Source organism: Motacilla alba, chromosome Z (genome assembly GCF_015832195.1).
Source record: "Motacilla alba alba isolate MOTALB_02 chromosome Z, Motacilla_alba_V1.0_pri, whole genome shotgun sequence".
NCBI classification, from domain to species: domain Eukaryota; kingdom Metazoa; phylum Chordata; class Aves; order Passeriformes; family Motacillidae; genus Motacilla; species Motacilla alba.
This window is the reverse complement of record NC_052046.1, coordinates 56,399,250-56,413,232: the sequence shown is the minus strand read 5'-3', so window position 1 is coordinate 56,413,232 and position 13,983 is coordinate 56,399,250. Positions and strand designations below refer to the sequence as shown.

The following is a 13,983-nucleotide window of genomic DNA, read 5'->3' as shown; positions in this document are numbered from 1 at the left end:
GAATAGGTATACACAGTTTATCTCATCACTAAAATGATTACAAAATAATCCTATTTAAGTCTATCAAGCCACTCCAGCATGAATTTGACCCTAAATATATGTAAGCTTAAAAACTGACAACAAAACAATCAGATCACAGGCATTTAGAATTGACCACAGTCTGACTGAGAGGGCAGAAAAATCAAGTGTCAGTATTGTTTTGCAGGTAGAAGAAAAACCCAATTTACTATTTCTATTCTAAATTTCTATTCTGTTCCAAGACTAATGGGAATACACAACAGTATAAAAGATTATCAGATTTATTTACTGGAACTCAGTGGTTAGACAGTATTTTTAGATGTAAGTTTTAACATGAGATCTTTGCAGGTAAACTGAGAATTTACTATGTTTGCATATTCCTTATCAAACTAAGTTTGTATCAAATAATCAAGCTGAGGTCAATGCATGCAATAGGGTGTACAAAAATGATCAGCTGAATATGGCAGAGAGCGATACTGCCAAAACTTAATATATAGCATGTAGATACAGACAAGTAGATGTTCACCATAAAAAATACCTAATTTTGATCTGTTCAACATTTCTGCTAGAAAGTAGGTCCAAATAAGGCATGCTGACAAGAAAATAGGTTGAGAAGGAACCTCCTTGAAGAGCTAGCATATATAAGTAATAATGACAGCTCACTAGCAGTTTTACATTAAATGAATAAAAATTTCACTTATCTTTCACTATGGGAAAAAAAAATATGCTGTAAGTAGGACACCAGATCAGGCCAGATGTTTATGGGACTAACAATGCGTCACACAAATACTGGCCCAGATCCAAAGAGACAATTAGGACATCATGATCCATCCTAGCAAGACACTCTTCCTAAACTTCAAACCAATTTTCTTGAATTTGTTACACAGTGAACTTACAGCCTATGCTGGAGGTATTCTGAAATAACTAAAGTCTCTAAAAGCACACTGTACTATACTTAACATGTAATACTTTGTAAGCACTGCATCGCATCCCATGAAATAAATTATTTATGTTTAAGTAAAAAATTATATAACCTCAAATGGTTAAAGCAGCACAGCTACCAGGAGCAGAAGACATAGTCTATAAATGGAAAAAGTAGCTCTAAGTCTGATACTGTCCTTAAATTACCACATTTTAAAGAATGGCATCCCAAAATACACACCTTGCAGTGTTCTACAACCTCTAGTATCTGAGCTGATTAAGCACTGACATCAGCAGAGAAGCTTCTGCTCTCTAAAAGCATTGTTCACCACTGCAAAGCGCAGAGGAGAAACAATTATTTCATAATCCCATTTTGAACATATCATTTTTCCTTTCTCTTCAAGCAAATCTATATTTAAAAAAAAACAATGTTGTATTTTGACATACATTCTAAAGCAGTTTTTCACAGACAAAAATCCCATAAATCTTACTACCACATTCATGAATTCAAGAACTATTAGGCAGAGATAATATACTTACAGGATTAATTCAGTTCAGGTATGTAAATACAGTCCTTGTGTAAAAATAAGTGCTGCCTCTTTCACTCTTTTCCACTGTGCGCACACACACACCAAAAAAAAAAAAAAAAGGCAAAAAGACAAAGAAAAGCATATAGAGAAAAGTGATTCTGTTTTATTTCTCAATATTCATGAGGTTTCATTAATGAGTTATCAGCAAAAAGAATAAAAGTTTCCATGCCAGCAGCTGGCAACAGAGGCACTCTCCATAGCCGAATTCAAAAGAAATGTCAGTGAGAGTGGCAGCAGCTACAGTCAATGCTGGAAGCTGATGCCTCTGCAGCAAAAGGATGCTGGGAGATTCTACCAATCTGTGCTGCAGCCTAATTCTAATCCATCACTCCTAACTGCAACGGGAAAATGGAGACATGAGGAACGCAATGCAATTTATATTTAAAGACAAAAAAGGAGTCACCTTTGTATTTCCTGAATACAAGAAGAAAAAAAAGAAGACACAATTAAAGTCAGACAGAAAAGCATGCTAATGAAACTGCAGTAAAGTATGTTAAAGCAACTGCAGGAAAACTAGATCAAATATGAGAGTTCATAGGAAGGAATACTGAAGAAAAATAACTGGCTCATGCTTGATTTTCTTTATTTGACAGCACTCAAACATCACTATTTTTTTTAATTGACCCTTCAACACTCTTTCCCCCAGAAATCCAAATTTTTAATTAGAGTTCTATGACCAAAACAAATCCCTAACACAGAGAGCTGTTAAATAAACAACTCTCTTCACAAATATCAGCTGCAACAGAAAAAAGCAGGAGTCAAAAGCAAAACAGCTACAACACAGATAGTTTTATCCCCCTTGGTCTAATCTCTTTAGATGAGATATAATGAAAGCTCAGTAAATGGGAGCTAAGCAGCAGAAAATTAAACTATGTCCTCCATTATTAACTTCAAAAGGTATTCTTTAAAGCTGTATCAACTGGACTAATAGTACCTAGTTCTGGCTGTGTTTTCTGTTGTGAAATGAGATTTAGTCACAAAAATGGCTCGAACAAATCTTCTAGAGCAAAATGCAGGAAACCACAGGTTTGCATTTACTTATTTCAGGTGCATGTGAAATAAGTATCAGCAGTAATACTTCAAACCAATTTATTTAAACAATTTACTTTTGTTAAAACATTCTTATTTGTGACATACTGGGAAAGAATTGCACAGTGTTTTCTACAACACCTGTGGGAACCAAGGGCTATGATCAGGTGAAAAAGGTTTCATAAATCTTGTAAACCTTTCAGAGAGATGAGATTGACACCTGTAATTTATGGACAACAGCACCTTTAAAATCAGGACATTCTACCTTTTCCATAAAACTTGACTCAGTAGTGTTAGACCAAGGAGTTCAGAGATATATATACAAGTTCTCCACCATGTCATTTGAAGCAGTGCTTATGCATATTGTCAGTTGATATACTAACAATATTAGGGGCAGGAAAAGTAAAAGTGCCCGGATGACATAAAGAATAGACAAGTTTCAATCAATCAAGACAAGTTTCAACTCAATTTCCCCAAAAAACATACAGTGTTCCGTTTTTAACACGGTGTAAGTTTCAGACAGTCCACACCTGATGGCTCAGAAACTACTTTCTAGAAAAAGTTGAGTAAGTCAGAACATTTCCACAAAGCTGACAAAAACAAGCTTCCTGTCTGCAAATATCAGCCCATGCTCAAACATTTTCACCTGGACTGACTTAACCTTCCATACAGATTGATTCCCAAAACACTCTGACAGCATTTAATCATTAGGGAAGGGGATGGGAAGGAAGGGGTGGACATGACATAACCAAATCAAACAACAAAAGCAACACTATAAAAAAACAGGACATTTTTTGTTTGTCTGATAGCTTAAAATAAACAAACAGGCAAATCTGGGTTTCAACCTGTTTTCCTTAAAAGCAATCCTACTTCTCAACAAATTCTGACCAATTTATTATTTTTCTTCATTGATGAGTTAAAACTCATCTTTCCATTTTCTTATCTAAAGCACTTATATCTTAATGGTTGCACCAAAAATCCAAACGTCTACATCACTTTCCAAGTCTCAGAAGTTATTCAGAGAAGGCAATTCTTGAGCTGCAGGTCTACAAATAGTTTTATGCAGTCTTTATTAGAGCACAGAACAAACATTACTTTCCTGAAAGACCTTTAAAGAAAGATATGATCATGTATTCCAGTATAATATCAAGATTCCAACACAACACCTAAATAAATTCCAGAAGTCTCCAGAAAGTCCCACTCAAAAAATTATGTGAATTTAAAGCCACAGTGTTAACTGATTTCTAGTGAAAGAACAAGCCACAGAACAGCAAAGAAATATTTACGCTCAATTAAGACAGATTTCTTCTGGTGAACATGGGATAAAAAATACAGTGGTATGTTTTTGTGCACCAGCCTTTCAGCAAAGGCTTGCAAAAACCATAACAGGAGGTGGAAAACACTCAGAGTTTTGGGCACTTCTGTGTACAATGTCTCTGAAATGGTTTTTTTAACTTTGGGTTTTTGTCTACCTCCTCATTTTTTAAGGAGCTACAAACACAAGTTGAAACACATTTCAAAGTGAACAGAAGATACCAATACAAACAATAGCACAATGTGGCCTGAAGTCTTCTACTGAAATACAAGCACAAAGAAATCTTACAGCACAAGCAAAAGGTATATTGGGAATAATTAGCTGTTTACACATAAAAATATGTAAACATGAAAATGTGTAACCAATGGAAGCCTCTCCAAGTTTAAAAATCTATAATCTTAGAACTGTTTGGGGTGAGGAAAGATTAGAGAAATAAGGTTGCTGTATCATGACTGCTCTTTCAAATCTTGAAACTCACAATACAAACTAGCTAGTGCATCATATTTTTATATTTATGCAGCTATGAAAATATCTTCTAGACACAAAAACTGCCTTTAGTGGAACTTTTTTTCTACTAGCCTTGAGGGTCAAACATAAGAAAATAAAATTTTGATCATTTAAATTGTCAAAGCTGCTTCTCACCATCTCAAGACAATGCCAAAATGTGAGTTTAAAGTTATGAAGACAGGATCTGTCCCTAAAAGTTGTTGGCTCCCTGAATTAAAATTTGAATTTAGAGCCATTTCCTTAACTGTTCAATTTCATTCACTGACCAAACACTCTCATGTGCAGGTGTAACTGAAATCTTAACTACACATCTAAGATTACAAGGATAACCTGCTCTAACTTCCTTAAACACTTCTGGCCCTTAATCTATCACCCCAGTAATACCACACAGAGCTGCTTTGGCAGGATCAAGGATTAACAGTACACAGCTTTGGGTAGGCAAAGAAAATGCAAAAGAGAATCAACCAAGTATGTCTCTTTTTGCTGAAATCGATAAAGGCAAAAAAATCCCAGGAGTTCCACTCTATCAAAAATCATCTGTCTATTTTGCTTATAGAATGCAAGTTCCCACTTTTCCAATACTTAGTGTTTTAAACATATTTAAATGAGATCTCACTATCTTTCCACTGATGACATAAGACAGGGTCTGGTGTCTGAAATTTCTATAAAAATAGCATGAAGACTTCCTCTGCATATGAGCTGCTTGAAGCTTTCAGGCAGACTACTGTGTTTCTTCCCAAAGACAACTACAGAGCATCTTCATACAGAGCATCTACATACCCACACAGCTGTCATAATACAGTTGTTCTAAATGCTGCTATTCATTTGCATAAGCCTCTGATATTGGGTTAACCACTTGATGGCTACTTATTCCTTTCACATACAGATGACATTTAAAGGAACAGTAAGTAAAATGAGATGGACAGAAATACAATAATATTTCATGCATGTTCTAAACAAATTGAGAACTTCAGAGGACAAAATACATACAGAAATCAAAATAGCAGTAGCAAGGTCAGTACATGCCAAGCATAATACAGTGATGGTTAAAAACTGTGGAGAACTCAAACCACTTTCAATCTAGTTATAAAGCCAAAGACAATATAATTTAGAAAATTACACTCTGGCAACAGAAAACATGAATATCTGCATTCTACAAAGAGATTTTAAGAATTATTTGAGTAAAAACTAAGGTTGCAAAAATATTTTGAAAATTCTCTACTTCTTTGATTTTTTATCTTGTTTAGTAAGACTGAAATTAAAGTGGTAGTTTTTCCACAGTAAGATTTAGGTATTGTTGAGGAATTTTTAGCAAGCATTAAATAAAAGAGTAAACCACACACAAATCTGTTCCATCTATGCATATCTATGTTTTTGTACCTGTAGATGCTTGGCAGGCACTAGGTAACTTAGTCAAACATATCCACCCAGCCAAAAACTTGGAAGCAGACACTCCAGTGCAAAAACGGTAAAAGCAGCCTACCACCACAAAAATTCTTGTCAGAGGCTTCAGTTTTCACAACAGAAATCACAGTTTGTCTCTAGTTACTCAGTTCCTTTTACAACAGAATATGCCAATCAAACTAGCTCTGAGTTAACACAAACAGGTAATGGTGAATTTACTTTGATATATATTCCACCTATTATCTTTGGAAGGTTGAAGATGGTCTATCAAGTGTTACTATCAAACCAGTACTCTGAAAACTCAGTTACTTTTGTTGGAAGAAAAGATATTAAATGCTAGTGCTTGCCTGAAGTAAAATAGCACAGTGACCTACTGTAATAGTCTTTCTTCAGCTTTAGTACCAGTGAACAAAATGTACAGCAAATAACTCTATTTAAAGGTTTCTTCATGTTTCTACAAAGCAAGTATTTTATTTGTGATCATTACATGTTTTGGAGTTGCTGTTTATATCTAGTAACTACCATGAGTAGAAGATGACAAAAGAATCTGACAGAGAATCTAATACATTTAAACCACTGGAGCAAAGACTGATTTCCTCCTGGGCCTGTCCTCAGGCATGACAGCCAGCACATGAGATTTAAGGAAGGATTTTACCACACCAAGGTAACTTACTGCCCTTTCAACATCTAACCTGCACAATCTGGTATCTATCAGAAAGCAATAATATTCAAAGAATAAAGTCAGCTGAAGTCAAGTTTGATTAGCAAAACCATTCACTAGCATCTACTGGTGCAAAATACCGAGCCATATTACTCTATACATATTTTACATGAAGAATTGCAGAGTGGTGTGTGAAATACTATGAAAATCCGGTTGTTACACATTTTTTCCCAATTCTCTAAGCCACCATAATGATCTGACAGAATCTGAACCAAAACTGATCTCAAAAGTAAATGTGAGCCTTTGTTGACCCTTTTCCCTAAAAAAAGGTCCATTTTAGTTAAATTCAATAGGATATAACTAACTGCAACAAAGCACTCAAACCAATGCCAGGCATATCATCACAGATATCATCTAACAGTGCCACCTTCCTATCCAAAATAAGGGAGAGTGAAACTCTGACACAGAAACATTATGAAAGTGAATATTAACAACAGCAAAATAAAAAAAAAAAAAAAAAACCAGACACAGCTTCCCAGAAGCTTAAACCTCTGGCCATTCATTGCTTCAATACAGTAATGAAAAAACTACAATTAATTCTCTGTTCATAGACAGAGACAAGTCAGGAACAACCAGTATGGCATTAGACTTACAAAAGGCTTTCCCTCAGGCATCATTTGAAAACTACAATCAAAGCATTTCAAGAAAGATAAGATGGAAGACTTTCACAAAACATTCCAAGATTTTTTTTGAGTTCCTTAGGCACATTTTTTTAAAATAGCCATATCTTTGAAAGAATTTGAGAAAGGGGAGTCTAATCCAGTGAAGAATCCTGCCCAGATACAAAAGAATATACACATTCACTATGTTCAGTATGATGTTAAGTAACAACACAATTTTTTGTCCCATTAATATTCTACCATCTTTCATTGACTCTTCTATACAATGCTTATTGCAGATAGAAGCAATACCAGCCAGAATAAACTGACATCCTAACTTCTGTTATAAAAAGTGTACCTGTAAGACAACTATGAACACAGAAGAGACACTCAGGAAGAACAAATCAAAGCTCTGCATGCCAAAAATAAACAGCCATGCCCAGCTCAGACATCAACAGAAAACAACAAAACCACTTTCTCATAGAACAAATGAATTGGATAAATATTCTCATACAGTATTTCAAAGTTACTCTTGTCGCTGTCCTATGGGAAAACAGCGGCTGAAGAGAAAACTTACCCAATCATAGACAAACTGCAAGACAGTCAGGGAAGAAAAAGCAATCTTCAACATGAAGAATTCTAAACTTGAACATATCAGATTCTTGTTTCCTTCTGACTGTGTCAAGAAACAATGTTTACTTTTTCTCAGTTCTACACAGATCAGACCTTACTATTCTAGGTAAGATACAAACAAACTGTAAAATACAATTTGCCAAGACCATGGATGTTTTGGCCATGAAGTTCAGTCCAAACCTACTGCTGGTTCTAGAAGTGTTTTAGCAATCTGAGGATATCAGCATAAGTACCCTCCTCATGTGTTTCATGGCATAAAAATGCAATAAAATCCTGGAGAAAAACTAAAACCACATACAAACAGCATAATGTGTTTTCATCACAGTTTAAGATAGGCGTTGCTTCGGCATGAGATCTTACACCAGAGAAATGACTATCTCACTTCATTAGGAGAAAACATCTGCGCAGCAGCATATTGTAAAACAGAGCAACTTCCATCTGAAAATCTTGCTTAGGTGGTCTTGAGTAATGTATGATCTAAAATTTTCCCAATAATGTTAAGTGATTATATTTTTTCACCACACAAAAATGTCTAGAGCTGTCAGTATGTAACTCAGTTACTAGATTTCCTGGTTTAATTCCTTACAATTTTCACATTTGTTAACAAATACTTCATCACATATATCAACCTAATCATACTTGCGTTTTTCAGCTCTTGAGGGCTTCAACTGTTCTGAAAAATGTCAATGTAGTCAGTGCACATAAAATTATGTTTCCCTGGAATGGTGTGCACACAGTATTCTATTTCTGTATAGGGAGTTTCAACAAACACACATTTAAAAAAATTCTACTTACACGGGGATGTTTTCATAGGCATCTTCAAAGTTTTCCTGCAGAAGAAAAAAAGAAGTTTCAATCTAATGTGTATATGTTTTGTAACACAGCAGAAATTTACCATTACCATGTAGCACTTCTGCAACAGACAGTAACCATCAGAATAGTCTCAGTCTACTGACTGTTTGCTAAGCTTTCACTGCAAATCATTATACAGAGAGACTTCCTATGGGCCTACTACATCAGACTACAGCTGAATTAAACCAAAGATATTTTCCTTTTTAGATTCTAGGCTTCCACCATGTAAATCACAGAAGGCAATACAGGCTTATGCCTCAGCAGTCTTTGCAGCACACTCGACATATTCAGGATGCACTAGCTGAACAATATAATCTAAACTTGAAACAAAAGGTGCATATACCTGATATGCTGGCTGACCGGAGTGCACACAAGAGGTCTGGAATGCATGACAGACAGCATGCACATACAGCCAGCTCCCACATTAAAAGCTGTTATGTGAACAGCTTAGTCCAAAAATCTAAATGTTGTTTCTTTCCACCTAGATTCAAAACTCTTTCAACCTAGGTTCAAACTGAAATAAAGGAAGAAATGCACAAATGTAAAAATGAGCAGAACAGCTTAGCTCAAAGATCATTTATTTCTGTACCCAGTTTCCAAAATTGGGCTCTAGAGGTGTGTGGCAAGGATGAATAGGCTACAGCACTCCCTCACATACCCCACTCCACCTCACACTTTCAAGCCTCTAGCAACTCTGGGTATTCAAGGCCTAAATACAGTCTGACCATCTTGTGATTTTGAATAGATCTCTGTTCCAAATATCAGTTTCCTCAATCCTATGTAGACTTTGTTTAATTCATGAGTTATAACATTAGTAAGGAATTCCATAAGCCTGACACTCATTTTGTGCAAAATAAGAATTTCTGTTTGAACCTGGCTCCAGCCACCTTTGTTTAACAATTCTTAGTTTTATTTCTTCAAAAACAGTAAAGAATCAATTTGTACTTACTCTTTACTTGACACTTAAAATTTTGAAGGCTTTTGTTACATCTTCCAACTCACCCCTCTTCTGAGCCAAAGACTGCTACCTTACTCAGTCACTCTTTAATCAGAAACTATTTCCTACTTGTAACTGTGCATTCTGCTCTTTCCTTAAGAAAAATTGGAAGCATGACCGAACAGATTTTTAATATATCCCAGGAAGATACCTGGAGGAGACTAACCCCTATTTCCGTACAACCCTTTTCAGTTAGTTGTAGAGAGTCATAAGATCTCTTTGGAGTCTTCTTTTCTCCAGGCTAAACACACTCAGCACCTCCTCACAGGACTTGTGCTCCAGACCCTTCACCAGTTCCATGTTCTTCTTTATACATGCCACAGCACCTCACTGTCTGTCTTGGAATGAGGGGACTAAATCAGAACACAGAATTTCAAGAGTGGTCTCACCAGAGCCAAGCATAGGGAGAACTTAAAAGAACTCAGAAAAAGCCAATTAAAAGAACTCGGAAAAAGCCAATTAAATGATCCTACTGATCTGTGTAAAACCAGAGTTTCAAAAAGCTGAATAGATATCAATAGGAACATCCTGAACAAAAATTCTGTTACCCATGTCTCACCCCAGACACTGATAGAAGTCACCAGTCTTCTAATAAACTCCTTCACTAAAGACTAGTTGCCTTCTTTAGACACTTCTGGAGACAAAAGAAGAAATTTGGCAGAATAAACAAGCAAAACACACGTATAGGTTTTTGAGCACAATTCCATTTCTCCTAAGAGAGCAAACCTGAAAAGCAAAGGCCAATGTACTTTTAACTGTCAAGTACTTAATAAAGAATAGTAATGACTCGAAATTCACATGAAAAAATATCTGTGGTGTGAACCTTTTGCAGGCTCTTTCAAACCTTCATACAAGGGTAGCACCTACATACAGAAGAAACAGAGAGAGAATTTGCATTCTGTCTAGCTAAACGCCTCCTTTGCCTGATGGCTTCTGAGTTTTGATTCCTGTCATTCACACTGTTCAAATGGCTGTCCAAACATTTAAAATTATGAAGTACAACCTTAGTGTTTTTCCCCAAACACCAAGGCATAGGGAATAGTCACAGACTTTCAAGGGACTCCTCAAAGGTGCTAAAAACATCACTGAAGGCAGCTTCTATGTTAAAAAAAAAAAACAACAACAACAAAACAACAAAAAAAACCAAAAACTCAATCCATAGTTTTTTTCTGAATGACATTTTCTGACATTTCCCATGTCTTCCTCTTCCCACTGCATGCAAAATGGATATTAGAAAGTATTCAAATTGATACCTTGGTCCCATTTCCACAGACTTACACAAGTTTGCAGTTGACTCTAAAGACTCTCAGAAAAAAAGCTGGAGGCAGTAGAAGAGAAGCCCAGCCATTTTCTACTCCATTCCATGCCCATTACAATCAAAAAGTGACACCATCCTAAGGTGTAAAGAAAAGGACTGAAACAGACCAGAATAGCTCCTCCCTGATAAAGTTCTAGGAGTGATCACATTCCCACCATGAAACAAATTATTTAAAAAGTACTCAGAACATATTCACTTTTTTCTAGTAGCCTGTTAAAATCTACTTGTAAATTAAGCCTGTTCAACAAAAAAAATTAGGGAAGCGTTACATAAAATACAAAGCATCTTAAAGGCCTAAGGGTGTATTTAATATACAAATGTGTACACATATGCATATGTCAATACAAAAAATAAAATCAAGTGATTGATAAAGTTTGTCTATTCTTCAAAGTACGGAAGGAGACCAAAAACATGGACAGGCACATTCTTGTGCATTCAATTAAAGCCTAGTAAAGTTTCTATTTTCAAGTGCTCATTCCAGCATGGAAAGTTGCAGCTAACACAGCTGAGAAACCACAACAGTTTCCAGAGGTTCTCGTTCATTTCAGTCTACAGCAAAGAGTCTACAGGCTATTTAATGCAAGGGGAGTGTTTTTACTTAGCACAAATCAAGGGCATTGTCAGGCATTAGCCACAGCAAGTTCCTTCAAGACTGAATGTGACCCCCACACTTCAGCACAGAGCACCACTTCCATGGCTGAAGAGACTGAGGTGGATACAGTCCTTCATTCATTTCCTTCACCTGATCAGGTTTGTCCTGCAGCATGTCTCAAAGTTCATGCTCCAGTACATCCTTGTTATAATGGTGCCCTGTCTACAGGACATACATAAAGCTGAAATCTTCAGGAAATACGAACTGTAGTTAAATCCACAAAAAGGACAAGAAAGCCTTTTTTCAGACATTCTACTCAGAAAAAGAAATACATGAGCACATAAACTAGCACCAAGACAAACAGTTCAACAACTATCTTGCTCAATACAATGCTGGTTAATGCTGCACTCCACAGATTTTTAGTGCACTTTTTTCCAGAGTGCACGTCAATCCAAGAATTTAAAAACACATAACTATATGCAAAGCTGCCACTAGATGGCATGACTCAGACTTCTCCACAGATACCGAAAATCATAAGCACATGATTTAGCAAAATAGAGCTGTCTCAAAATTATGTTTCTTGAATTGCACAGTCTTTTGTTTTGTTTGTTTGATAATTGCATTATTTCTTTAAATCTTTATGATGCATCCTTTTCAAGATGCAAGCAGGCTTAAAAACAATTAAGTTTACATAACTTAGAGATACTAGTATGTTTTGTCTAGCAAAGAAAGTGAAAATCAGACAGACATAAATGGACACAGCGTACTAATGCAAAAAAGTAGGGTATGAAGCATCTAGGCTCTCCCCACTGAAAACAACATTACTTCAAAAAACTAAATCCAACAGTACCTAGATACACCAACCACAATTTCGAGTTTATACTGACTGGGCAAAGGAAACAAAGCCCCACCAAAACCATTATCTCAAAAAATATAAACATAACATGAATAAGAGTCCTTTTTAATTCAACAGATAAATGAGACCACATAAAATAATCATGAATTCCTACCCAGCATTTAATACAATTGCTCTACCACATTACTTGTCCTTATCACAGCTTTATTTTGTCAGTATTAAAAAAAAATAGTTTTAAAGTAACTTGAAAAACCATAAACTTATATGTAACACCATCCTTGCGAAACCCACATATTAAGATATTGCAAAGCATGGAAATCTATGAAGTTGCATATTTAGCAAGCACATACACTTCAAGATGCTTTTGTCAAAACTTCTGTTCAAGTATGGGTACATCTAACTACATTTTTACTCTTTTTTCTTTTGATTCAGTCTCACACCATCCTTCTTCTCAAAAATGCAACCAATGCTAGGTGAAAGTGATCACAGAAAACCCAGTTGCTGGCCTCAGGCATGCTGCCCTACATACAGCGTGCAGTTGTCCATGGAAAGCTCAGTTACCAGTTTGGAAGTCGGTGACTGAATTCTACATGAAGAGAAAAAGGCTTCACTGAGAGATCTAAATTTTCTCAACTAAAAAGAAAGGATAACACGCCTTCACTGCATTCACGATAAATTATCATGCTGTATGTGGATTCATCCCACAGGACTTAAGGGATTTTAAATAAAACTTAGCTGACAACCTCAGAAGCAGCTTTCTAAAATTACAGGAGAGGCTCCCTATTGACCCTGGCTAAAAGTTGGCAGACTCAGCCGAAGCCTGAGCATATACACTGCATGTGGGAGTATGCATTAAACCTCTTTTCCCTTGGTAATACTGAACACAGGAAAAACATGCAACCATGGGAAGACAATGGGTGAGGTATAAGAAGAAACTGACCTACAATGCTTATAATATGAACAGATACTACAGAACACCTTCCATACGGTCTTCATTTTGTTATAGATGAGTAATGTAATAGCTGGCTCTCACAATTAAGAAGTAGATGTTATGCGCATGTTAAAATGTATACTGATGCCACAATGTGTCCTCCCATAGTCCCCTCTCCCCTCGCCCTTGTAACAGCCTTAGCGGTCAGGATATTTGGAGAAGGCCAGCTTGTTAGCAGGAGGCAGGTGTTGTTACACCTGACCTCCAATCAAGATGTAAGAAAGTAGTCTCCACCAATGGATGGCAGAGAGGGAGTTGACTAACAAAACTTTGGGAGGGGCTAAGGCTATAAAAGGCAGAGCATCCATTTTTGTAGAGGAGCATGTGGCTGATAGTCACAGGGATTCTCAGTGCTGCAATTTTTCCTTACTCAGTCCTTTGTTGCAATTTTTGTTAAGGTTTAATAAACCTTTTAAAATTTTAAAAGTGAGGGTCATTTCTCACAATATCAACAAGGAAACCAGTTTCCAAACAGCTTCTCTAAGCCAGCAGTCACCACACACTCTTATTATCAAATGGAACAGAATATTAATATACACACTTCCCCCCCCCCCTTTTCTGTTATGAAATTTTGTGACTATTTTTTTCCCTTAGCCTTAGCCAGGAATACATTAAAAATTATTCAAAGAAACTGGTGGCT

General features: G+C 36.2%; 1 protein-coding gene across 5 annotated transcripts in view; it reads right to left on the bottom strand.

The window, feature by feature from the left end:
• Positions 1–13,983, bottom strand: part of TTC39B (tetratricopeptide repeat domain 39B) — a 73,699-nt gene that overhangs the window by 40,896 nt on the left and 18,820 nt on the right. For 3 of the 5 annotated variants that reach the window (XM_038123985.1, XM_038123983.1, XM_038123984.1), the window contains one exon: positions 8,533–8,567. Coding sequence is in view for 2 of the 5 variants with exons in the window: in XM_038123983.1 (XP_037979911.1) it covers positions 8,533–8,567 (35 nt within the window). In the remaining 3 variants the exon portion in view is untranslated. Of the gene's footprint in view, positions 1–1,479; positions 7,028–8,532; positions 8,568–13,983 lie in introns of those variants that run through there. The other 2 variants (XM_038123987.1, XM_038123986.1) reach the window with 2 other exon arrangements.